The sequence below is a fragment of the Poecilia formosa genome, unplaced genomic scaffold (assembly GCF_000485575.1).
Source record: "Poecilia formosa unplaced genomic scaffold, Poecilia_formosa-5.1.2 Scaffold193, whole genome shotgun sequence".
Classification (NCBI taxonomy): Eukaryota; Metazoa; Chordata; class Actinopteri; order Cyprinodontiformes; family Poeciliidae; genus Poecilia; species Poecilia formosa.
This window is the reverse complement of record NW_006800132.1, coordinates 416,316-443,686: the sequence shown is the minus strand read 5'-3', so window position 1 is coordinate 443,686 and position 27,371 is coordinate 416,316. Positions and strand designations below refer to the sequence as shown.

At 39.4% G+C, this 27,371-nt stretch overlaps 2 protein-coding genes and 1 pseudogene across 3 annotated transcripts in view; 2 read left to right on the top strand and 1 right to left on the bottom strand.

The window, feature by feature from the left end:
• The window catches only part of LOC107837960 (gastrula zinc finger protein XlCGF71.1-like), a 2,732-nt gene extending 1,036 nt beyond the window's left edge, over positions 1-1,696 (bottom strand). The window contains exon 1 of the mRNA XM_016678901.1: positions 1,684-1,696. Within this exon, the coding sequence (XP_016534387.1) occupies positions 1,684-1,696 (13 nt within the window). The remainder of the gene's footprint in view (positions 1-1,683) is intronic.
• A 6,306-nt stretch (positions 1,697-8,002) lies between these two features.
• LOC103148000 (crystallin J1B-like) lies at positions 8,003-15,467 on the top strand (annotated as a pseudogene).
• A 1,461-nt stretch (positions 15,468-16,928) lies between these two features.
• On the top strand, positions 16,929-26,594 carry sh3glb1a (SH3-domain GRB2-like endophilin B1a). 2 transcript variants are annotated; one of them, XM_016678924.1, is made up of 10 exons: positions 16,929-17,189; positions 17,556-17,697; positions 18,358-18,486; positions 20,355-20,488; positions 20,729-20,821; positions 23,636-23,725; positions 23,849-23,949; positions 24,188-24,419; positions 25,428-25,555; positions 25,598-26,594. In XM_016678924.1, exons 1-9 carry the CDS (start codon positions 17,127-17,129, stop codon positions 25,533-25,535), a joined length of 1,092 nt encoding a protein of 363 aa, XP_016534410.1. In that variant the 5' UTR covers positions 16,929-17,126; the 3' UTR covers positions 25,536-25,555; positions 25,598-26,594. The 2 variants fall into 2 exon arrangements, with proteins under 2 accessions (XP_016534410.1, XP_007566650.1); XM_007566588.2 differs by having other exon boundaries at positions 25,428-26,594.
• Positions 26,595-27,371: the final 777 nt, after the last annotated feature.

Genomic DNA, 27,371 nt, shown 5'->3' with positions numbered 1-27,371 from the left:
TGGAGAACGTGGTGCTAAATGACCTGCAGACGACCTGATTATAGACTGTCGGTAGGTAGATAGGTCAGTCAAACTTTATTAACAAACCAGTGTTCTGACAACTATCCCAGCATGCACCGGGTGCTTCTTCTTCTACGGTCGTATATGAAGTCGGCGGCTGCTTACCGTAGTTGCTAGACGTAGTTGCTAGACCTGTTTATATATGGACCAACATTGGTCCATATATAAGGCGCACCGGATTATAAGGCGCATTGTTGGCTTTTGAGGAAATTTAAGGTTTTTAGATGTGCCTTATAGTGTGGAAAATACGGTAGTTTAAATCCCTGAATACAAATAAAGTGGCGGTTCTTTAAAAATGACAACAGATTTTCTATAGTCAGATGTCCAACAAAATTACAAGTCATGAAATATTTGTAGCTCTAAAATGGAGTTGTTGGGGTTTTTTATATCTGGATTGAAGGCAAGAATATTTATTTGTACTATAAAGGTTGCAGACCCCTGCTGTAGGCTAACATGAAAAGTTTTAGTTGGGTCACGTTGGGTCGCCAGTCGAAGGGCAACAAAGAGACACACAGGAAAAAGAACCATGCGCACACACAGCCATATTTACAGCAATTCAGAGAACACACATTAAAATAATTGTCGTGTTTTTGAAGTGTGGTCTGAAGCCACGGTATCCAGGGAAACCCCACGCATGCAAAGGCAGAACATTCAAACTAAATGCAGAAAGACTATTACAACCCAAAAAGTAGCACTCAGTTTCCCGCATGTTTTAATAACTAACCTCCTCCAGTGATGTCACAGTGTTGCTAACACCAGCCTTCTCTTCCAGACAAAGTTTCTCCATTTCAGTTCTGCATACAACAAACATTTATGATATGTAAAATAGGTGTGAATTGCTGTTATTTGTACAGCAGTGGCAACTGTTTCAGATGTTGACCCTTTGCACGTGATCTCATGCTGTTCAGAAATCTGCCGGCTCCGCCATGACAGACGTCAAAACAACCAATGCACTACTTTAAAGCCTGTTAAAAAACAGACAGCCGGTATGTCACTTCTGTTTAGTCAATTTCATATTAGAAATGGTCATACGGTGTTGTACGGTCGGCTGCATGAATAGACAAGGATAGAAACCAAACTTGTCATTTTATTTTAAGGACGAAAGATAGGGCGGCGATAGCAGCCGTCAATCATAATGACTCTCCACCCTCGGTGTAATTGTGGATTACACCGAGGGTGATTAGATTAGCATTCATATACTTTATAAGTCTGTATGATTAGAAATACATCAAATATTACTTTATGGTGAAGGTATGCATCTAACCATTAGTAACCATGGAAACGATGCCCCACCGTCATGTAGCCGGGAGAAGAAAAAAAAAGATTTTGTATGTTTTTAATGCTTCTCCTGTATAAGGGGAAATGCTGTTTATGACATAGTGGCATAACTTATGGTGTGAAATCAGGCAAAGTCTGCAGTTTGATCAACACGTCAGGATGGAGGAGGTACGGGTCGGCTTCGAAGCGAGCTCTTTCAAACTTTTGTAATTACCAAACCCCAGCCAAGTGTGCTATGTTCACAGACACATCAGCTTGACTCAAACAAGTAGAAGCCGTGACTGTGCTGGCAAACACAACTTTGGACAACTATTTTATTTGCTGTGTTCAGTAGTCGTCTCTCACTTCCGACATCCATCTTGACTCCTCGAATGATTAAGTGGCGTAGCAAAGGGTCAATAGTTGAAACCAAACATTTATACACCATATAAGAGACGATCTCATTTCTTACCATATTATTTTAAATCAGTCTTAACTTCCTGCTTTAGGTCAGCTAGGATTACCAAAATCAAATGAATTCCCCAATTTCCCAGAGAATTTCTTTTTTTTAATCACTGTTTTAAAATTTTAAGTTTTCTTAAGCTAAGCTAACTATGCATTTAAAGAGATGCTTTTCAAACTTCCCTCAACTTTAATAGTCATGATAAAATAAATGAGAAACACGACACAAAAGGATTAATTCTGTATTGGCACGTTTAAGTGATGACATAATTCTACATATATTGCAAAGTGAATTATTAAACATTAGTGTGAATTATTACAAACATATGTGACAAATGTATAAGCCTTTACTTACAGTCTCTTTCAGCGACCAACACAGATTTCACCTTTGTCAAAATGTTTACGTTTGGCAGGATGCTTTTATGGTCTCCGCGATAACACTGTTCAAAAGATGACAGCTCCATAAACATTAGACTCTGTATGTATTATTTTTTAAACCACTCAGCCATGTTCAACCTGGAGAACTCGTTATGGTGCTTATAATCTCGTTTCCATGGAGATTGGTTGTTTTGATCTTTTAGGTCTGAGAGTAACAATAAGTTGAAACAAACGACTACATTTATTTATGTATAAAAATATAATAAATATTTATATTTATTTTTATTGTTCCTTATTTTTTTTTTTTGCCCAAACCAACTTACCATGTATGCAAACGGTAACTGTGACTCAAAGTACAGGATCTGATGACTGTCAATGACAAAGCAAGGAAGCGTGTAAAACCATGGGATGCTACATGGAATATTTCTGGTGAATTATCAAAAAAAAAATGCAGTGCAGAACAGTAGAAGAAAAAATACAGTATGTGCACCAGTTATCAGTCGAGCTTACAGTCACAGAAAGAGGGCAATTAATATGTTTTGTTTTATCTTCATTTCAAGTTTCCATGAATTGCGCAGCCCGGACAAAGAATGCAAGAGATGGAGAAACCCAATATGTGAAAACTAATCCAAACCTGGGAGAGGAAAGTGGTGCTGGTAATCGCATTTACAGTCACAGAGGGTGCTTTTTACAGTCTTAGAAGTCTAGATGGAAATGATGGAAGACTGGAATAGGGGAACTGAGCACCTTCGAGACTCATTTAATCTCCCCGTTCCCCGATATGACGAGGAGGAACCTTGACAACAGAACGAGGCTGTAAAGCGTGTGTGCCGGAGAGTGCTGCTCCGAGGATTTACATACAATAATAACCCAACACAAAAGGCTGTGCAAACAGAGCAGTGGAGATTAATCTTCAACAGCATGCAGTTGTCGAAGCGGAGTCGCTCGCCTCCACTTCTTCTCATCATCATTAGAGAGGAGATGGTTGTAAAAGGAAAAGGTCGCCAACAGGAATGTCTGCTTCGTGTTTTACCTTGTTCTACCTGGGCTAAAATAAAGGAAAGCAAAAAAAAAAAAAAAAAACAGAAAAAAGAAAGGCAGTCAAATGGTTCAGCTTCCACCTTTTCCACGGGAGTGACACTGGATGCCGTTGCCAACATTGCACTCATGACTCCAGGGGTGTCTCCTGAAGGCGGATGCTGGCAAACCTTGCCACAACCCTTCTCTTGTTTCAACTTCCTCTTCCACGCTGGGCGCCTGTGAAGTCTGGCAATTATCACCATAAATGTGATTAATGTTGCGGTGAGGCTGCTGGCAAAACATGCAGACACATAAAGACACTGTAAAGTTTTTTTTTTTTTTTTTCATGATGCCATTGCATTTGCATTAAAACATCCCTAATTTTCCTTTCAAGTGTTGAATAACCTTGTAATGAGTAACCATGAAGTTGAGTCTCTTTGAACTGTCCTATTTGAACTGTTAGTGGAGCGTTTTAGTTACACTCCATGCTGTTGTTAAGACTTTAACCTACCTTTATTTAAGTTTTTGTCCAACCAACATGAATAATTTTGCTTAAAATGCAAGCAAAACTATCAGTTTGGTGTCATCGTGAGTCACAATTAGATGTGTCCCAACACTGGCCGTTTCTACAAAGACAACAAAGTTTCTTTGAGCATAGTTCGGCCTGACTAAAGAAAAAAAAAAGTATTTTAATTTGCACTTTTTTTTGTCCCAAATGTCAGTTTCAATTGCCGCCTCTAAATGTGCTGTTTAACTTTCAGAGTTATATCCAAAATTATTTGTGCTCACCCAATGCCTGTCTCTGTTGGGTAAGAGTCAGAATATAGCTCACCAGTCCATCACAGGCCACCGTACATAAAAGATTATCTGTTATTTGAATCACAAATGTCTAACTGATCACAGTTTTTAGCTGGTAATGTATTCAAATCCCCATTAGTCAAAATAAACCCATAAACCCTAGCTGTATTCTATATTTAGCCTGAGCTGGCACATTTTAGCATGCTAACGTAGCAGTCGCACTTCAGTGTGCTGCCACTCCTGTATGGCAGAGGTTTCCCAACTTCAACACTGTTTGAAAAAAGTCATTCATCTCTGCAGTTGTCCCCATGGATTAGAAAAATATTAAGGTAATTATCATATTCACATACTCTCAATGATTACATTATTATAACATCATTGTTAACACAAATAGCTAAATGCACTTAGCCATCTACAGACAGTGATGATGACTTGCTGAGGTTCAAAGCGAGAATTATAATGCGATGGGAAGACGACATATGAGACCTGGGTTGCAGCGTGGTTGCTGGTGCCAGACAGTCTGTGTAATAAACTCTGTAGAGCGTTAAACCTCATGCTGACGTGAAAACACTCTCCCCAGTAATAAGAATGTTTCTTAGGATGAACAGTTTGAGATGATGATATTTCGAAGAGTGGAAGATTATATTTTCTTAATTTTTTTTTTTTACTTTCAAATGTTTACATTCGTTCAGGCGCCACGTTCAACTTTTCAAATAATTGCAGGTATAAACAGTAGGGAAATGTGGGAAATCAACCCCAGAACAAAAGCTAAAGACCTTGTAAAGATGCTGGTTGAAGATTGTAATTATCCCCTACGGAAATGTAGCCATCATGGAGGAAGAGGCCATTACTTCAAATGGACAATATAAACCTAGCTTACAGTTTACAAAAGTACTTCAGGGGAAAAAGGCATTCATTCTTTATACATGTTATATAATTCATTCAATTATACATAGTGTAAATACATACTCATCACTTTTTAAAACCAAAGACAGCAATGATTCAATGCCAGATCCACGCTCTCAGATGAGCTGACAAACAAATTCAACATGGTGTCACCGTGATGACACATCTGTGGTCTGTGATGCACATAAAACTGATCTAATGCCAGCCGGCTTTCTCGATGTGGTGGATCTGTTACCGCACCAAAAATCCCACGTTTTTTTTGTCTAAGACATTAGTAGCACATTTTCCCAAAAGTCTTTGTAATATTTATTTTTTTCTGATCCTGGGATTGGATAAAAAAAAAAAAAGATGGTGAAAGTAATACCAAGGAGTGGGCGGAGTGGAAAACAATGTGCAGCAGTATATGAGAAACAGAAAACGGTAATGATTGCTATCAGGCCATGAACGCAAATCATAGCAATCAATCAATATGCTTTTATTAAAGTGGAAGTCTCTGGGGCACAAAGAGGTGCGCCCAAGTGGAAATCTGGATCGATCAATGAGACAGCCGCCCGTGGCCACCTGCTTGACAAAATGTGGTGATAACACACGATAGGAGGGGTGAGGTGGGAGGCGCCCCGCTGTAATTAGCCAATTAGCATAGACCGGATGATGCAGCAAACAGACGTGACTTCTCTTGCCAAACCCAACACTATCCTGAAAATGTTTATATTCCCATAGAAATCAGCAACGGAAAGCAAAATTTAGAGTACATGTTGACAGAGCAGAGACGTGGTGTAATTAAATGTCTTTATGCAACATAAGATCCAGAAACCTTTTGTTGCCGGTTGAGCTCAAAGCACTATTTTTGCTCAAGCAACGTCTTTGTTCTTGCGTTTTGCCTCTTGTAGCCATAACACTCCCGCTGAACCTGAACAAGGGAACCCATGAGAGCGGCTCAGCATCCATTCGAAGGTTCGAGCACGAAGCAGGCAGTGAGCTGCCCCTCCGCTCCTCACCAGTATCATCTTGCATTTATGTTAAGTGTGTCATTTATAGAGGCTCCTCCTGCTCATTGTGTCATTTGATCTGGTGACAGCGGCAGATCTATTTGTGCATCTCTTTCATCTCTCTGTGAAGGGCATGTTATCTCCCAGCCAAAGACAGGCAAAAGCTGTGCATAAAGGCAGATGAGCTGCTTGAAGATTCATCTCCGCCGGTGCTGGCGACTCGACATTTCCCCGTAAATCTGAACGGGGTACATCTTGATTGCAGCCTGAAATGAATCATTGTCATTTCTAATTGCGTTCTGATTCACTTGCAAGCATGAAATCTCATTTAAAACATTTTTTTCCTCAAGCACTTCGGCACTTAAAAACAGCGTGGTTTGTAGCAGGAAGTGTGTCAGCACGGGGACCGGAGAGTGGGGTCACGCAGAAGCGGATCACTGCAGCTTTTGTTCATTGTTTTCTGGTTACAGCTATTGATTACCCGACTCTACCCTCAGCACTCTATTTTTGCTGTTTTAGGAGGTCAGGGGAGAAATCAATGGGCTGGGAATACCCGTGAGGGGCCTGGGATAAGTGGTGACAGGCCTGGATTAGTGAGGTCTCATCGGAACTGTAACACCGGGGATGATCAGCTGTGATGTGAGGAAGATGGAAGCAATGGACTGAAAGAGACAGAGGAAGAAAGAGAGCATGTTGAATCCAAATGACATAGAGAGTGTGTTAAAGTAATCCACCCTGTGGTGTCTACAGGTTATCAGAAACTGAACTATTGACCCAGAAGCAATGTATTTTAGTGGAACAGTAGCCTTGTAAAATCCAGCCTCTTGTTCTACGTTTCACTACGTACAAAGGGTTTGGGCTCTGGGTGTTGAGAAAAGATTGCTTATGGTGTTGAGGTTTTAAATTTTACTGTTAAAATCAAGCTCAGTGAGAGAAACACCACACAGAGCTCTGAGGGGAGATGAAAATCCCCAAATTAAATTTTTGGGGAAAATTCAATATTTTGTAGATATTTGTAGCAAATATTTTATACAAGAATTATTCATATAGATAATACAACTAATATTGAATAGCTCCATGCCTGAATTCTAAGACCTACACCACTATTGATCCAAAGGCACAACAGAGTGGCTGTATTTGCTTCTAAAATACATAAATAGGCCAAGGAGGTTTTGGCAAGCTCTTTTATGGGGCAATAAATAAAACTGTTTCAAACTGAAGTCTGCCCATGGGTCATGGTAAACTGCATAAAATTTGGCTAAAACTGTGTTTTTTTCCATTTTTGCCTTGAATACGCCTTGTAAATAAAATCGAGAATTCTGTGACCCTTTGGCTTCTTTTAAATGTATGTTTGAACAGTAAGATTTTCTGCTGTCGTATATTTTTTCATGTATTTTTATTCCTTTGAGATGGAATTCCTTGACATTTTCATTTTGTATTATTTTATTAAGTGAATCTGTCATGTATTTGTAATCGTGTGGAAAAAGAGGTCTCGTTCTTGAATAACTGCATTTATTTGCCGTAGCACATCGGAAACGAGCTAAACGAAGGAGCACAGCACCTTCACGTGTTCCGCAACATCGCTATCATTCTTACTCTACCGTTTCTCAGTTCCTTCTTGTCGACGGCTCCACCTAGTGGCGTGGAGTGACATAACAATGCATAACAAATGTGCATAAATTGGATGAAGAAAAAAAAACACTAAATCACACAAACCATATTGTTGATGAATTTTCAGAAACTGTCGTGCCCATTTTCTTTTACACTGCCAGGGTCAGATAAAACAACAACAACAACAACAACAATAATAATAATAATAATAATAACAATAAACGTATCTTTTATTTTTAGCATTATACAGAAAAACTTTATTCGCTAAGCTTATATTTAAGGACCTAAAAATTCAGAAAATCTGAGGATATTTCTTGTGTATGCTGGCGAATTAAACAAGGAGTGGCTGTAAAAAGAAAGTGGGCACTATGCGTTCATACATAATATTTCCAAGGCAATTTTCAAAAGAACATTTTTTGTGTGTGTCCAAACGACACAGATGGAATAGAAAATGAAGGCATCCCAGAGTTTTAAGCATTAGGCCTTGACTCAGCGTGTTAAATAACAGCTTCCCATAGGCTGCATGTGATTGGCTGTTCTTATCGCTTGGCTGATTGCTGTTTTAGCCCCTTCCAGAAAACTGACTGAAATTGGACTAGAAGGAGCCGTCTGAGAGCAGAAGGTTGCACTTTGAGGTAGGAATGAAAAAAAAAAAAGTGTTTAACTGATAACGTTTTGTAGCAGAATACAATGCTTTGAGACATTTTAATGACAGTAAACTACTGGGGGTACGAGCTTGAACCGCAACGAGAATCAAACACAATGACTTCTGCATGTGTATTTCCTACTCTGCGTCCGTCAAGTATTTTTAGCCACAAGCTAACATTTCCCAACAGCAGTTAGGGAGCTATATTTCCACTTCTCTAATGAAATTCGCAGACTTTCATTTCAAGGTGTAGTTTTTTTTTTTTTTTTTTTTTTTTTAGTATGAGACGTCGTAATGTCACGGGAAGCCCTCAACATATCGAATGTCTTGTCTGGTTTAATAGAAGCAGATGGCCTCCAGCGTGGCTGACAGAGCCATTGGGGCCATTATTGGGGCAGCGGTGGCAGATGCAGCAGGTAAGATAAACACCATACATATAACACTCCTCAGTCATATTATGTGTGTGTGTGTGTGTGTATATATATATATATATATATATATATATATATATATATAAGCTCGGCATATTTCAAACAGAATGTTGTTGCTTTCTTTAGTCTGTGCTTTAGATGCTTTATCCGTCAGAAACATCTGGACGTGCTGACAGAGTTCAAGGGAGGCGCCGTCATTTCTGAGCCATGTTGATTACACCTAGCAGCGATAAACACATTCAAAACAAGTGCTTTCATTCTGGTTACGACGTGTTAGCTTTCAGGACAGTATAAAATTTAACTAAATGAATGGATGAATTCTAGTTATATACAGCTTGAATCAAAGGTAGATTTTATTCGGCCCTTTCACTTAGAAATGTAACTTGGGCTCAGTCAGATTTGATGGAGTACGACAGGGTGCTAGGGCCAGGCTAAGAAAATAAAAAGTAAAAATAAAATTATGCGAATAACTTCATAGCATTACAAGAATAAACTCGAAATAATACGAGAATAAAGTCATAATGTTACAACCAATCTTGTAATATTTTGACTTCATTCTTGAAATATTCTGACGTTATTCTCATATTCATTCAACATTTTCTTGTAAAATTATTCTTATATTATTACAAAATTACTTTTGTAACATTGTGGCTTTATTCTGGTAATGCAATGACTTCATTGGAGTTTATTCTCGTAATTTTCCTTTATTATTATTATTTTTTTTCTTAATATGGCCTTAATACTCCATCGTACTTGGAGGGCATCTGTGATTGTCTTTTGTCATATTTCTGGGATTTGACTGGGCTGATTTAACACACCTTAGTGTTGTTGTTCTGTTGGAAGATGAAGCTCCGCCCCACTTCTAAGTCAAGTTGTTCTTCCAGGATTATTTTTCTTCCTGTCTAACGTCTCCATCTTGGTTAAGGAAAACTGCTTCTCTTTCTTGTACCGTAGCATAATTTCAGATTTTACTCGTGAAAAATAAAACGCTCCTTTAACTCCATTTCACAATTATAAACTACTTTGTGTGGATCCATTAGGTAAAATGCATTAAAGTCTAAAGATGTAGCTTGACAAAATGAAGAAGGTTAAGGGCTTTGAACGCTGTGTCTCCCGTTACAGAGATACAGACCATTAACAGAAGGTAAAACGCTTTAGGAAAGCAGAGGAGAGAGAGAGAGAGAGAAAAAAAGAAGATATCATTAAATTTTCTATCTCTTCCCGTCCCTCCGGTTCTCCGTTAACCCCTACAGCCCAGCCGATGCACTGGATCTACAACCCGGACCGGCTGAATGAAGTCCTCTCTGACCTGGAGCCCTGTCCCGAGTTTCGGCCTCTGTCAGCAAATCCTTTTTATCGCAGGACAACGGGCGAGCAGACCTGCTACGGAGACCAGGCGTACGTCCTGCTGGAGTCGCTGAGTCAGTGCGGAGGTACTGGACTTCTCCCAAAACGGTGCGGCGAGAAGTGTGACACGCACAAGCGAGATGCTTCTCAGAGTCCTGGCTCGACTGTTTGTTATCAAAGTTGTTCGTTTTTACTTTTGCTTGAAAGAAAACGTCACGTGAAAATAAACAGAATCAGACATGATATAGCTGTCGAGACGTTACTCCTCTTCAGAAAACCGTGCCCTGAAGACCTCAAGCTGTTCTTTTATCACTCAGAATGTTTTTTCCAAGCTTTACAGTTTGTCTTTCTTCTAATTTAATCACTTAACAATTACCGTTTCTGGCTTTTTTTTGATAGATGTCGACGTGAAAGACCTGACTAAGCGCTTCTACGAGTTCTTCGGGCCGGGGACGGTGTACGATCTGCCCGTCAACGATCCTTACAGGAATAAAGGAGGTACTTTGTGACTTCCCGTTTTTCCACTGATTTCCCTACGCGTTAATGACCAACTTTAGAGGCCGGAGGGGATGTGAGAGCCACTGTTACGATCTGTTAAAACCCTCTGCATGTTTCTTTTCTTTTCTCTGTTTTATTTTTTGCTGAAGGGACTGTCCCTGTCCGTATAAACGTGACAGGAAGCACAACTTCTCTATTCTTGGTTGCGCTCTCTGCTGCGCCGTAAATGTTTGCTGCCTTGTTTTACTGCTAGGATGACATGTAAGATTCAGTTCTGCAGTAACTTACCACAACAGCACAGTACGCCGCTGGGTCCAGTAAACGCCAGACAGCTGCACGTCTTGGAGTGATTGCGTCGTTGTTTTTCGGAGGGATTTTCGTCACGACCGAACGTAAAGCTTCACCTACAGCTTTACGTTGTAGGTAAAGCTGTAGGTGATGCTTTTCCTGATGAAGAAAGCATCAGGAAAAGTTGCTTTTTTTTTTTCTTTCCCCTCCCGAGTTTCACATCTGGTGAAAATCGATTCCGATATTTTACGATTTCTTCTGTTTTTGACACATCAAAACACTCTCAAAAAGTTTCAGATAACCAAGCAATTTTTGATACGAAACAAAGATAACCTGAATTCTGAAATAAAAAAAAAGTTTCTAAATGATGAATTCATTTATTTACCACTAGTCTTTGCCACATTAATGGGGCCTTACGGATAAATGATCTATTGAACTGGATTTTGACTAAGGCATTGCAAAATCCTCACTTTTATTTTCTTTCCTATTGTTTTTTTTTGTTGTTTTTTTTTGCTTTTATTCATAGGTAGACTTGTTTTTATGCTTTGAGTTATTGTCCTGCTGCCTAATCCAGTTAATTTAGTGCTTAAGGTTACTGATAGCTCGAGGTTGGACATTGTTCTTTGGCATTATTTAGCACAAAGTTTCATCAGTTACCACATATCATCCATTTTTTGACATAGCAAAGCAACGACAGGCTCTACAACCGTGATGTAGATTTTAAACAAGTCTTACACCAGATCTAATAACATTTTATATAAACTAAAAATCCACTCAATTTTTGTCTCATTAATCCACAGAAAATATTCCCAAAACGACAGAATTTCTTGTTCCCTGAAGTCAGCCTAGAAACTCTCCCACAAAATGTCATTTTTACTCCTATTTCTTCCTTATTTTCTAATTTCTAATAATTGACACTGTCCAAAACTTAGCACAAAGCGAGGCTTGTGGTTCTTGTGCAGCTTCCTGGATGAGTTTATACGTTTTTTGTTGCATTCTTACACTCCAATTTACACTCAAGTCGCATTCTTACTGGCAAGGTTCACCACTGGTCCATGTTTTCTCCATGTGGAGAAAATGTGAAACACCACTGGGGTTTTGAGATCTTTTAGCCTGCTTCATGTTGTCAGACGGGTTCAGACTGGGTGAATTTCTTTATTCTACAAATCTGGCAGTAGTCAGGCTTAGATTTGGGTTGTGAAATTGATTCCCAAGAAGCGGCTAATGACAATTAATTCCTGATCTAACAAAGGGAGCAGAGATATTTTGACAAACTGTTGAGCTGGTTTTCATAGGTTCTCTCTCTTACCAACTGAAACAGTCACCATCAGAACCACAATCTGCATTTACCCTTGTGTAACATCGACATCTATCTGGTGATCTGACCTCCATGAAACACTGTCATCATCTCACCGGTTAGGTCCCAAAGCCATTCTTCCCATTGACGGTCCGTGGAGGAACGCGAGCCTGAAGGCTTTCTTAAGAAATGTTGATGCCGGAAAAGAAGAACCAGGTGATTTCAAAAAAAAAAAAAAAGAATCATAAACTCAAACCAATTGCCGTCTGATATAAAATATTTGAAGACTTTAAACCCGCCGTACGTTGTTTTTTTTTTGTTTGTTTTTTTTTTAAGGCTGCGATGTGGACTGTCAGATTGACGGCATCACCAAGCTCGCTCCGGTTGTCGCCATGTTCGCCGGACGACCCGACATGCTGGAGAAAGTGGAGAGCGCCGTACGCGTCACCCAAAACAACGACATGTGTGTGGCAGTGACTCTGGCTGCTGCGAGGTGAGGAGGATGGGGACGATTTCGCCGGATTACGTCTTAAGCGACTGGGTCGTCCTGAATCGTGGCGTGTTTGTGTCCAGGTTTCTGGAACATTTCGTTCTGAAAGGCCCTGATCCCAACGCTTTGGATGCAGTTGTGGCTCAGCTGAACGACCCCAACAGGAAGAACCCTCAGGATCTGGACAGGGCTGTCATTGGTGATTGATCTGACGCCGTAAACTAAAACTGTCAAAACGGGGCCTCGCTTTGTGAATGTAACACTCTTTAGGCCTATATATGTTACTTCTTAAGGGTTGCATTTACTGTCCTCTTTAGAAATTGTGAAACCATGAGTTGTACGGCGATTTTAAGAGGATAGAGTAAACATCCAATCTTGGGTAAGAACCACGTAATTACCATCGTGTGAAATGAGCCACGACCTCAATCCAATCAGTTTGCCTCTCAGATTTAATTCCACGGAGCTAATGAAAATCCCCGGAGCATCCATGATAGTTAAACATAAGTTTTCCAACAAGAAATGCTGCACATGCTGATGTCTATCTTGAATTTGCACAGCGGAAACTAATTCCCCTTTAAACAGGAGCAGTTAGATTGGAAGTATATGCAGAACATCTTTGAATAAACACCAAAGTTTGACTGAGAAGATCCAAATGAACCACTGTATTTTGTCTCTCTTCTTCTTCTTCTTCTCTGTCTCGACTGCAGCGCATATCGGCCAGGTGAAGGAGAACTTAGCCAAAGCGTCCCATCAGCTCATACCCGCTGTGTTCACTAACACATGAGGTAAGCCAGTAGATAGCAGCGGGACTCAGGTCTGTTGACTTGGCATCGCCTTCACGTCCTTCCTGAAAGCAGATCCTGTCATTAGGCCCCCCTTTTGCCTTTGATCTATAACGCTCTCCCTCCTCCTCCGTTTTTCTTTTCTTTTTTTTTCTTTTTTATTCTGCCCTCCCCTGCTGAGTTGGCTGTCTCGGGGTTTAAAAAGCTTTTAAAGTTCCCCCTCGCTAGATCCGTTCACGTCCCTGCTAATGGCGTCTGAAGAGCGGAGCAAATGACGGTGCTTCTGCGGATAATTGGAAACATGCCTGTGGTCGTCTGTGTCCAGCTTTGCCCGGTGCGTTCCAGGCGGCGCTGCACGGGGTCCTGACTATGAAACAACTGGAGGAAGCTGTGAGGGACACCATGCGTCGAGGGGGATGCACCGCCAGCCGGGCCTCCTTCATCGGAGCCTGCTTCGGGGCGCAGGTACAGTAGGAATGTCAGTCAGTGATCTGAACCCATACTGGCATAGGAAAAAGATTATTAAATACCTTCAGATGTAATGTATTTCAGTGCTTTCACAAAATGGTCATTATTACATTATGATTGAAAGCTGAAAGAGACAATAACAAATGCTAATGTGTGGCACTTTGACCGGAACTGCGCCTCAAAACAAGGATTGCGAGAGAATGTTATGGAACTGTTAAAACATGGTGGAGGAGGTGTAATGCTGTGGTTCTGTTACTCAACCAAATACTCTGGGAGTTTTGGGAGTGCAGCTCTTCAGATCAGAACGCCACAAAACCAGTGCAAAATGTTTCATCACACGCATCAAATTTCTTGCATGGTCGTCTCAGTCCCTAGAGCAATGATTCCCTTTGTGATCAGTAAAGTATTTTTGAATTAAATTGAACTGGACTATTGTGGCAAAATTAGCGAGAGTAAATTGGATCGCAAATGGAGACGAAGTGCGCGGAGAGAAGCTCGAGCGAGCTAGGAGAACGTCTCCGCTCGCGGTTACGTTTTTTGGCGATAAGTTGGCAGAGCTGGTCAGCTTCTTACCGTTACACGTGATTGGCTACAGTCCATTTCCTCTGTGATTAAACGGAGCCGTGATTCAATCAATAATTGTATCAAAAATTCCTCTCTCTGAATGTTTCAGCTTTCTGAAATGTTATAGAGAGTACAACTCATTCATATCAAAGGTACCAGAAATTGTACCAAATTTGAAGGGATTTATTGTGAACCAAATAAATGCCTTCAAATTAAAGGTTGTATTTTTGTAAAATTTCCAGTGAGACGCTCTAAAAGTAGAATGTTTTTTGCAGGTCTTGACAAGAAACAGTGCATGGAAACATTTTGCATACATCCTCCATGTCTATATTTGTGAAACACTCATTAGCTCTGACAGCGCGCTCGTCTATTCCAAGAGTTCGTCTGCATTAATCTGTCTTCTCAACGTATTTGCAGACCGGCCTCCGCGGAATCCCGGAGTCATGGAGGAAGAGGACGCTCAGATACCCTCTGCTGTTGGAGCTGGCTGAAAATGTGGTCGGCAGACGGCAGCAGTTGTAGCTTTTATTGACTGATTGAGTGTAGGCCTCCCCATGATACAGATACACTTTGACATGGCAGTTCATGATGGCTGCATTCTAAAGTCTGAGTGTAGCTTGAAAATATTTGCTCTGTCAAAGTTTATTTAGTTGGGGGAAAGAAAAGGAGGAAGAGAAGAGAAGAGAAAGTGTGTCTAAATTGTGTGCGCTCAAAATAAAACTCCCCCCGCCCCCAACTACCGTATCTGTATCCGTCTGTTATCTTCTCGGCTGCTTAATATTAGGAAACATGTCTGGTGGGTAAATCATCCGCCGCAGTCAAGCTTCAGCAGCATTTCTATCTTCTTTATTCCTCTGAGTACGTTCTGTTATTTTTGAAGTGAAGGAGCTGCAGCGGACAGATTTACTTCTGGAACGAGGAGAGACTGCAACCTCCTCCTCTCTCCAAGGAGCCTCTCTGCCTTTATGAAAGTGCTGACTTCGATATTCACATGTTTAAAGCATCCACCCCAACACTCCTGAAAGTTGGCCAAGCACAAGGCCATGCCAGAGACTTTATGTCTTTAGCACGGCGTGGGTATAAAAATGTGGTGTGTAGGCTACTTAGTTGCTTTTCCAGCCCACTTGTTGAAAAATGATAAATGGGAAGTAGTTTAAAGTATAAACTCTAAAATATAAAAAGAAAAAAAAAAGAAAAGTTAAACGCATGCTTTATTTTAAACAAACGGTGGCTTTGCGTAACAGGAAGAAAACACAGTTGCGATTGGGTAATTACAGCCTACACGGTCTGTTAGCCAACGTTTAGGAGAGCGAAAAGGTTGTGACCAGCAGAAGCTTTTGTCTTCCTCCCACACTGCATGCTCATTCTGTCATAATTACATCCAGACATAAGGAACATTTCAATTTTTTTTCTTTTCTTTTTTTTTTTTTTAAAGATCTGCCAAATTGTGCATTCTTTGAATAGCTTAACACAAGAACAGGCTTGTTAAATGTTTTATTTTAAGGATGCATTTGGTCCCACTCAGGGAAAAGTGTCACATGACCCCAACACCTTTATTTATACAAATTTTCATCAGATTAGAAAAAATAAAAACACAGCTAACAGAAAAAGTGCAATGTTCTTCTGATCCTTCTGTTGTTTTCTCAGTTTTATTAATATTTACTTTTTCAATCTTTCCACTGCTGTTTTAAAGTTGGGAATGAACTCCACACAAAATGCAATGAATTTTTTGGCCACTAAATTTGGTATTTCAGCCTGTTTATGGTCATACGTACCGTAGCATTTCAATCAGATTGAAGTCCAGACTTTAAATATGCCACTCCAAAATATTCATTTAATTTTTTTGAGCCATTCAGAAATGAACTTGATTGTGTGCTTTAGATCATTGGCCATGTACTGATGTTCAGAGGTTCTTCTGGTAGAGAGCAGAATATTTCAGTTAATTAAATCAGATTGTCCAGGTTTTCAGGTTCTGGGGTAACCTACTCTGGGCTTGTACATCTAGTCCCTTGAAGTCTTTAAGTTTATATTATGAATATAAACTATCAAAAAGTAAAAGATGTTCATGACTTATAGCATTATTCTCTGTCATAATACTTCCAAATGTTTATCCTTGAGTACGGCCATCATTTTCATCTACTTTTGCAAACTAGTTTGCATTATTTGTGCTTAGTTAACAATTTGGAGTTTTTAAAGTCAATTGTAATTGGTAAGTGGTCACCCACTAATCTGCTTTAGCTGATGACCTGTGGGAACTTTTATAATAGTACTGAACATACAGTTCTAGTTTAAGTAATTGTTTCGCTAGAGCGACTTAATCCCAAAAAAACAGTAGGCGAAAAGCACATTTTGTGCATCTAATATGTATAAAACTACTTGCCATACAGGAACAAATATAGATCAAGAGAGATAGCCTATGCCGCCACATACTTTTGCTCCAGTGAAAAAAGTGATTTATAAGACTGTGTCGAATAAAATGAAATGATTAACTTTGCCTGTTAAATGCAAGCTACAAACAGTGTATGAATTATGAATTTTCTCTGTCATTTTATTCGAACTTTTTTACTTTATATTTTACCTTCTATTTGCCTGTGAATGCCTCTCGCGCATGCGCGCGACTACGTAAACGTTGTCTCTGAGAAGCCAGAGCCGTGAACTATCTTTCAGTGTACTATCTTTGTCTGGCTCAACAGCTGGGTGGAACTCAGACAAAAAAAAAAAAAAAAGAAGAAGAAAAAAAGTTGCTTCAATGACACTTTTTGTTGGGATGACAGCTTGAACGTGAGATAAGCCCGTTCTTGTGTCAGGAGGAGAGCACTTTCACCTGGACTGCCATGGATTTTAACGTTAAGCGCTTAGCCGCGGACGCCGGTACTTTCCTGAGCCGCGCGGTGCAAGTAAGTGAAACTGTCGGGAGGAAGTTGTTGCTAATTAACCTAGCTGCTAGCCTAACTAGTTAGCTCAGCTGTGAGATAGTTACCGTTACTGCTGTTGTTACTATGTAGCTAAGTGCAATGTTGTCACCTGAGTGAAAGACTCTGTGCCCTCCAAACTTAGCTGTTACTTTTAGACAGTGTTTTTAAACTGCGTAGTCTTCGTTTTTTACATGGTGCTCCATATAACCACCAACGCAGGCCTCAGAAACCATCAAACAAAACTATCAAATGTAGCTAGGGAGATAGCCACTTGACACCTCGGTTCTCTTTTGATAAACCGATAAATGGGAGAAACTAACCATTTTGTTCTTATTATTTGGCTGACAGTTTACAGAAGAGAAGCTTGGACAGGCTGAGAAGACTGAGTTGGATGCCCATTTGGAGAACCTCTTAGGCAGAGCTGAGAACACCAAGCAATGGACAGAAAAGATCATGAAGCAAACAGAGGTCTTACTACAACCTAATCCAAGTGAGTATCTTTTTTTTTTATTACTTCGTCATGGACTTGTTGATCATCTGAAGCATCATAGTACATGCTGTATTTTGATGCATTTTATAGACTGGAAATGGTGAGATTCTTAGTCGTGATGCATTGAAAAAAAAATCGTAAAAGCCGACTGATTTATCTCTTATCATTTGTTCAGATCTAACTTCATAATTAGTGTAATGTGTACATTTCTCCACATTGCCCCTTTAGAACAATGCCTTTATTCATTAATTTTTTTTTTGACGCCCGTCTTTTTTTCGCTGTGTGTGAAGTGTGTGAGCTCAGCTGTGCATCCTCCACAGCTCACACAGTGATGCCGTATCTCTAAAGCCCAACCGAAGCTATAGGCACAACAAACATATGGACCATCTGGGGATTCCAGTCTGGTGCAACAGTCGGTGCTGAACTGTCTTATGTTCTTTTTACGGCTTAAACATATTTGATCAGAACCAGCAGAAGACCATTTCAGTTTTTGCTTGTTGTGATTGACATTAATGCAGCTTTCTGTTGTGAGATAACTGGAGTCAGGCCGAAGTGAGCTCAATGAGAACACTCCTTGCAAGTGGCTCCCTCACGGATGTCTTATGACTTTGTAATCGAGTTATCCTGTTACGTTTTTTTTTTCTTTCTTCTGTTCTTTAGATGTTCGACTGGAAGAATTTGTGTACGAGAAGCTGGAGAAAAAAGCCCCCGCACGAATCAACAACCACGACTTGCTGGGCCACTCCATGATCGAAGCCGGAAGCGACTTTGGTCCTGGGACTGCTTATGGTGAGTGAGTTTATGACGTCGACGAGCTTTCACGTTGTTTGTTCTACTAGAAAATAAAAAAAAAAGAACAAAATAAAAAGCTGTTCGAAAAGTTACCGATACTTTCTGATCCTTTAAGACTCAGAAGCTTTGTGCCAAACATCAATTTCTTTCTGTTTATGCAACAAGTGAAAAGGCTGAAAGCTTCTTAGAGCGCATTAGCTTGGACTGAAGGTGGGAAAGCGTAAAGTAGTTAATCTGCATTTTCCTTGTGATCTGAAAATGTATTTCCGGTGGGATCTGTGGTTTGTTTTGGCAGTGCGGCTAGCATTAATAACAATATCCTTCCCCACATTTTATGAATTCAGTCCTAAAAGAAGACATTAACCAGTATTTCTACAGTAGGCTGTGTCACTGGTTTAATAAAACATGGTCAGTATTGGTAATAAATAGTTTATGCCTGCAGCAGTGCTACTCTGACTTTCCCAGTCGGAAATTTCAACTTCGGTTTGCATTCCTGTTGTTATTCTGGCTGGCAATCGCACTTCAAAGACTACAAAGAGAACGCACCATTCCTTTACTTACTTTTTTTTTTATTTCTGAAGAGTGCCAAGACTTTCAAATCCAGCACGATCCTCAGTAGACAGAGGAGGGAAGAGAAAAAAGAATAGAAAACACCGTATATATTACCTGGTGATTTATTTTCTTATGAGACGGTTATTCTGATGAGAAATCTACCTTCAGATACAAAAGATTAATAGTAAGCTAATACTGTGAAGTTGCAGGAGCTAAACCAAAAGACATACTGACAGTAATGTGAAATAAAAATGAACGAAGGTCCTGATTATTACGGCAGTGTGCACAAGATTTTACTGATGCAGATTTCTTTCTGAGACGTATTTTGTTGTGGAGTTCAACTCTAAAACATTTTAAAATTTAGATTTTCTTTTTTTTAAAATCTGTCAAACATGAAATACTTTGCACATAAAAAAGTGACAGGGAAATGCTTTTTAACACATGCAATGTTCTGCTGAAACACAGCACTTTGTTACATTCATGAATTTTGAATAACATACTAGTAATAATAATAATAATAATAATAATAAATGTTCAGCTCTGGGTATTGATTTGTTAAATTGTTTTCATTCCTTCCATAATTATACACTTTTTAAAGTTATGATTAGAATGGTAAAAGTTGGATTTTGTTAAAAATAAACTGGAATTTTGACAATAATAAAACATATTTCATAGTTTGTCATTGTTTCAGCTAATTTCTCTTTGGGAATCCAACTTATTGAGCCTAAAAACGTATATTGTATCTGCCTGTCTGAGTGTATAGTTTAATTATTTTAGCTCAATACTATTTTTATGTCTGAATAATTACAATGAGGTTTGACTTCCTGAAAGTCTAAAACAGAATTTAACCCTCTTTCTTATTTAAGACTTGGATATTTCAGAAATGCACATACAGAGAGTAAATTAGGAAATCGTCAGTGTTGCCTAGCAACTAGCAACCTTTCTCTTCTTGTTGCGTTGAATTAACTTTAAACTTTTCATTTTTTTTCCTCAAGAGAGAGAAAAAAAAATCTGGATTTAGTTGCTAATAAGCTAATAACATACCCAGTGTGTCAGACGGTAGAACTGCTCAACAGATCACCTCTATGCGACGGTTTGGATTTCTTAAAACTGATAGATAAAATAACATTCATTTGGAACATTATTTTATTTGTGCAGCAATTTTTTATATTTCTTTTAGAGGGCAACCAGGAAGGATCTGCATGCGTGAATGTTCCCGTAACGCAGCTCCTGATGTTTTAAGCACAGACATGTTGAGGCCTCTGGCAGATTGCAACGCTTTGTGAACTCTTCCTTGTGCGGCTGACTAACAGGAAACGCTCTGATAAAATGCGGCGAGACGCAGAAGCAGATTGGCGGAGCCGAGCGGGAGTTCATCCAGAGTTCTGCCATCAACTTCCTCACGCCTTTTCGAAATTTTCTAGAGGGCGACTTCAAAACCATCCTGGTGAGTTGGGTTAAACACGACAAACGTGTCAAAGTTTCCAAATTGTCCAAGAGCGAGCACGGAGGAAATGTCAGGGTTTTTTTTTTTTTTTTTTTAAACTTTACATCATTCCCTATCTAAAATAAAGCAGCTGACCACAGCAACCGCACCCTTGTACTAGTTGAGATTTTGCACCGTTTTTAGAATCCAGGATTACTAATGATGTTACTTTCTTCTCTTTTTTTTTTTTTCCCCATTTAGAAAGAACGAAAGCTTCTACAGGTCAAACGTTTGGATCTAGACGCAGCCAAAACCCGGCTAAAGAAAGCCAGGATGCCTGACGCAAGAGCTGCAGTGAGTACACACTTAAAAAAAAAAAAAAAAAGGTTTTCTGCGACTTTTAAGTCGCAGAAAACTTGCAACCAAATTTGCAACCAGTTTTGGAGACACAAACATAAACATCCCGATACGGATTGAAAGCCTCTAAAGTCGCACAAGTTGTGACTGACACACGGAGCTGAACGGATGTCCAGCTCAGTCCTTGTGACTCGTATTCCTGATTCTGAGCAACGATGGGAAGTTTCAGGTTCCCCTTTTCTGGACGGTTTGTTTTTCTCTGTGCTCATTGCTCAGTTTTTCTTCATTTTGAAGTTCCACATTCTTTAGAGCTTTTCCTCAATGTGTTCTAAAGTATTTTAAAGCCAACTTACCGATATTTGCAAGCTATTAGAGATGTTGAAATGCCTGCAACAGACCAGCTTTAAATGTGTCTATATGAGGGCTGCATGACACTGTAGTACATACTTGGTTATTATTAAAGTATTATGCATTCAGGCTGTATATACCAGTAAAATACAGCAATAACTAACGTAGCATAAAATTGAGGTGTTACGGTAAAGTAATTAGGAACTTCGACTAAGTCCAAAACAGCAGATGTAAACAGATGATGCACAATTTTAATCATAACAATAATAAAATTATTATTTTAGTGATTGATTTATTCATTTGATTATTCTGTAATCAAAATATCATTGAGGCTTTTTATGCAATATTAAAAATGCATTAAAAAGGCAAATAAACAAATAATTCAATTCCTTTTTCAATATGAAACTAAGCTTAAAAGTTCCTTTAGTGAACGCTAAAAAAACAAAAAGTGCCAAATAGGAGTTTTTATTTTTTTACAGAATTTGAAGCTAAAACTCTGGCACTTGAGGAGTTTTAGGTAGAACATATTTCCAGACAGTTTTTTTTTTTATCTTAAATGTGAAATGTATGTATATTTTTTTTGCACAGTTTTAACTTAATTACTGCTCTGAATGTGTTGCTCCTTGAGCCACTGGCCGTTCTGTGAGTCCTTGTGCTGAAGTCAACTGATTTATGGAATAATCGTAAATTAGTTGACTGTTACTTCAGTGTTCATTACGATGAATCGCTTCACCCCTAACTCAGTTTTATAGGCTACTCGTAGGGGCTCCATGCATTGAATGAATAACAGAAAGACATTAACTCTGGTTAATTAACTAATGAATCGTATCGTTATCTTGACATTCACCAAAGTCGAGTGTTTTTCTAACTTAGTGCGCCGGTCGTAGAAACATGATAAAAATCAAATTTTCTTGAAGCAGTTTTTCCTTACTTCTAATTCTGATTCAGACACAAGCGGACGGCTTTAAATGCGCGTCTTATCTCACAGTGTTAAAATTTGCTCCATGTGATTAAAGCTCAACTGTTCATGCAAATAATCAGGGAGATACTTAACAGTCACCATGAGCTGCATCGTGGCTTGGTAGCTTTCCTGTGGAGTCAGTAGGCAGCAAGCCTTTTGATGAGCTTTAACCGCTTGACTCATCAACAGCAAGTCATGTCAGGAAAAACACGTGATGTTATTTACTGTTGGTAAATTGTGAAGCCTTTGTGAATTGATTAAGGTAAGATTGCAAACTTGATTAGGGACTAGTCTCAGCTCAATCCCATTAAAGACATTAGACAGATTTCCCTGGGCAGAGGCAGTTTTTCTCCTGTTGCAACACGCCTGTAAAACCTGACAGGCTGCATCCTTAAAAAGTCTTAAATTCATGTATTTAAAATTAAGCCCTTAAAATATCTTAAATTCGCTTAAAAAAATTAAGGGTTGGGGTTAAATATGTTAATGACAGGTCTTAAATTTTGACTTGGCAGGACTTTTAAATCAAGTATACCTTATCTAGTTTTTTTTCTTGTGGCCACACTCGCACATCTTTATTACAACTCGCTGCTAACATGCCCTTACTAGCTAGCTAACTTTTTAGCGTCTATCACGAAGTGAAAATTAATCGCCAGTTGGCTGAATGAAGTTTGTACATTTCTTTGGAGCCATAAGTCTCGATAAATTCCTCTCGTAATGGTCTTAAAAAGACTTAAATTTGAGTTGTTGAAACCTGCAGAAACGCTGTTTGAGTAAGCAAACGCGAAACCTCTACTGTAAATATTAGTTTCTGTGGGTTGACACCAGCCCTTGTTTTTTGTTTTTTCCCTACTCATTCTGCGGCACCGTTTAATCGTAAGAAAACAGATGAGAACCATCTTAACAGCCGACGTCGCCACAGGCGGCGTGCGGTTTCGGGTTTTTTTTCCGCCTCCGTACAAACACGGGAGTGAGGATGTTGCTGTGTTGGCTGCAGCAGCTGTAGCGCTAACTACTGTGTCACGTTTGTGTGTTTTTGTTTTTTTTTTGTTTTTTTTCGCAATGCCGCAGATGTGAACAGAGGAAGTGACAGAGGTGAGTGGAATGTTGGAGCCGTGCTTGATTTGAACACACAGACGCACCAAAATCCCAGGGCAGTTTTGTCAACAGCTGCTAATCTTCCTGCATCTCCTCCAAGACGCATTCAGCCCCAATTTTTAAAATGTCCCCCCCCCAATCCCTAAATTTTGTAGTGTTACAACCACAATGAATATATTCTGTTGTGGTTTAATATTCAAGACCAACTTTTTTTTTTGTAAAAGAAATTAGCAAATAAAAACCTAAAGTTGTGGTATGCATTTGTGTTCATCCTCATCATGTTGTGTGAATGCTCAGCATATAAAGTGGTTGAGATTTTTATTAAAAAAAAAGAAGGTTTAATAACCATATTTAATAATAAAAACAGGTAAGCTTAGAAAAGTAAGCCGACTTTTCTTGGTCCTCAGGCAGAGCAGGAGCTGAGGATGACCCAGAGTGAGTTTGACCGACAGGCAGAGATCACGCGTCTGCTGCTAGAGGGCGTCAGCAGCACTCATGTAAGTAAACTCAGAGACGTGCATGTCTTTCTCTGCTGTGATTTTTTTATTTTAAAATGATTAAAATAAGCAGAAATGTTTCTTTTTTTTATTATTGATTTTTTTTTTCTTCCACATTATCAGGCACACCATCTACGCTGCTTGAATGACTTTGTGGAGGCCCAGACGACGTACTACGCACAGTGTTACCAGTACATGGTGGATCTCCAAAAGCAACTCGGCAGGTGAAACATTGCTGCCGCCTCGCTTTTGTTTTGTCCATTCCCAAAGAGCTGAGAGATTACACCTGTAATTTGAATAAAAGAGTGACTAATCCTGAATAAATCAAATTCGGTGACAGTATCTTTAGTGCACGAATTAAGAGTTAAGACTTAAAAAGAGACCAAATTGCATGTGTGCTCATTGTCAATTAGCCTCTATTTTCGAACACGTTTCGCTCATCCTGTCTCCCGCCGCCACCAGTTTCCCGTCCTCATTCTCCAACAACAACCAGTCGTCCATGTCGGGCGGGGCCAACGTCTCGGTGCCCACCGCACCCATGTCCGCCTCTCTGCCCAGCGTCTCGGCAGGCAGCAGCAGCTTGGCGGCGGGTGGATTCAGCGAGCTGCGGAGCTCCAACGGCAGCCGCAAAGCGCGGGTCCTTTACGACTACGACGCCGCCAGCAGCAACGAACTGTCCCTGCTGGCCGACGAGGTGAGGCTTCACGGGAATTCAGTCGCACTCACAGTTGTGTTTTCGTTATTATGCATTCCCGGTAAATGTTAGTTCCATGGTATTGTTGATTATTTTTAGTTTTCTTTCCAAGAATCCACAGAATTTCAGTCAGCTCTGAATCACAGCAGTTTCTTTTTTGCATTCTTACAGATGCACCATCTGTTTAAACCACATGGTCTCCCATTGCAGGACTACAGGAGTGCCACTCCTTGTATGTGGCTGATTAACAGTGACTCCACATTGCCTCATTCCAAACATTTTTCTTCCATAAATTAACCTCTAACAAAGACAATTAGTCTTTCTTTGGTTTCATCAACTTGCTAAGTCTGATTGTAAGAATGGTAGAGAATTTATTCAGTAGGCTGCTGTGTTTTTGAGTTAGAAAATGTTTAAAGTTGACAGAAAATGTGACAATATCACTAGGTAATTATCTGTTATTGGAAGGCATTATAAACACCATCAATAAGGTCTTAAAAGAAGCAGGCATAAGAAAATAAAATTAAAATAGGTCAGTTTTTTGCACTTCCAAAATGTCCACAATATTTTTTTTCTGACATGTCACTTTATTTACTGATGATGTTGGCTTGTTCCATTAAATTTAAAAAAAGGACACCTGACCTCAGTCAGATATCTCCCATCACTGTTACTGGTGTATAAAAACAATTACAATAAATAAACAAAAGACGTGCTTAGCCTGGTGGGGGCGCAAGTAAAGCCTGCTGGCCCGCCAGGCTTACAATACACTGACACAGCAATATTACATAGGTGAAAGGGAAGTAAAAGTATTGGGCCAAAAACTGTTCCCTGTGGAACTCCTGATTCAACTGCATGAGGAAAATCTTTAATAACGTAGAAGATTTGACAGTGAATCCGATTCTTCGCTGTCAGTTTTTTTCATTTCCCTGTCAGAACATGCTGATGACCTTACTTTTGTAGTTTTGCAAAGCTTTTGTTAATAATTCTCCACTTTCTGTTTATTCCCCCCAGGTGATCACAGTTAGCAGTGTCCCAGGCATGGATTCAGACTGGCTGATGGGGGAGCGAGGCAACCAGAAGGGCAAAGTGCCAATCACCTACCTAGAGTTGCTCAACTGAAGCACAAATCCTCTCTCTCTCTCTCTCTCTCTCTGTCTCTGTCTCTCCTCTCTCTCTTTCTCTCTCTCTCTTCTCACATCCTGTGCAACCAGCTGTGATTCCGTATTTATACCACGCTGCAGGGACAGGCCTCGCTTTCTATTTCATTCAGTTTTTTTTTCTTTTTCATGTTTCTTTTGTAAAAAAAAAAAAAAGAAAAAAGAAAAGATGGACTCTGTTATGCCGCAGACTTTAGCAGGAATAAATAAATCTGAGTGACGGGAGAGCGGATGGACCTTTTTCCTCATTAGTTTGCAGAAAATCTCTTAAACCTTCTTCGATGCCTTTGAGTTTGGTTCCACGCGAACTGAAACACGTGCCACACTTCTAAAGATTTTGTTTACAAAATTGATCTCAGATGGTGACCTTAAATGCTCCCCCCTCCCCCCTTTCCTTACTGGAAAAAAAGAGCACTTCAGCTTGAAGTGAAGAGTTTTGCTAAATATTTTTAATTCTTATTTTATAAGCGTTAATCTGGAGGAGCAGTAGCTGTTATGGTTGTCCTGAAAATCAATTTTGTTTGGACTGTATTGTTTGCGTTTTGCCACAGATGTGTTAGCATGAAGCTCATAGCCGTTTCTGTTCTTGTCCAATGGATTGTTGGAATATTGCCTTTTACAATCCACATCTACTCCATCAGTATTGAGCTCAGTCTGTTAAGTATTGATTACTAATGTTTCAACCCCTCAACACAAAACTTTTTTCCACCAGTTTTGCGGGACAGAAATCAGCCATGGCTGTGCTTAAAATAAAAAAATAAAAAAATAAAAAATTCTGCCTTGTTCCGGAAAGAAAACCTGGTATTTGTTTCTCTGGTTTTGATCAGCTTGCTGTTTTACTAAAGAAAATGTTTGCAGTAAAGATTACTAACCCATCTGGAACGACACCAAGTTTGCATTTCAACTTTTATATGAGCTGTATTGTTGCATTTGAGGCCGTATTACAAAATCGAGCTTTTGTATTTTGTGTAAGTGATGCAGTGGCCTGTGATTGTAAAATAAATATGAAATATGAACCATCGAAAGTAGGCATCTCAACATTATTGTGCGGGTTAAATTAAAATTTCAGATTGCACAGGTGTACTTTCTGACGAGGCCACCAGAGGGCAGGGCAGGAAAGAATATTGTGAAACGCACAACCCGTGAAAATGTTGCTTGAATGGTTTTTTTTTTTTTGCTTTTCAAAGCCAGAATAGTAAAAGTGAAAATGAACCAAAAAATACATAAATAAAAGAATGGAAGAATCATTTTAAAGACAGAAGTTGACAAAGTCAGACATTTCAATCAAAACGTTTTTCCACTGAAAACTATAAGTGTGTTTTCACACACAAAAGTGGATATTTATAGACCTATGGGAAGCGGTTTGTGTACTATTTGATATTGTTAATGTATGCCATCATTTCTTTTGTGTACCTCTACACAACCAGGCCGCGCAATGTGGTCAATTACAAAAGCGTGTGTCCAACTATTAGGAGCAGAAGTTTTTCTGCACCAGAGGTGTAAAAGTAGCTTCTATTTTTAAATGCCAACTAGGTGACGAATCATCAAAAAAACCAAAACGATATATATCTATTTAGATGGTAACTAAAGACAGAATCTGACTCCTACGTTACAAGGAACATTTAACTCCTGTGGCTGGAATTTATTAATCATCATGAAAAACAAGTTAACATAAATTAATTCAAAATGTTTTCTTGTACGTTTCAAACTGAACTTAGTGGTGCTGTTAAGTGCTGACATATGGTAGTTTATTTCAAACATGATTGGAAAATGAGAATAAAAGAAACAGAAAAAAAAT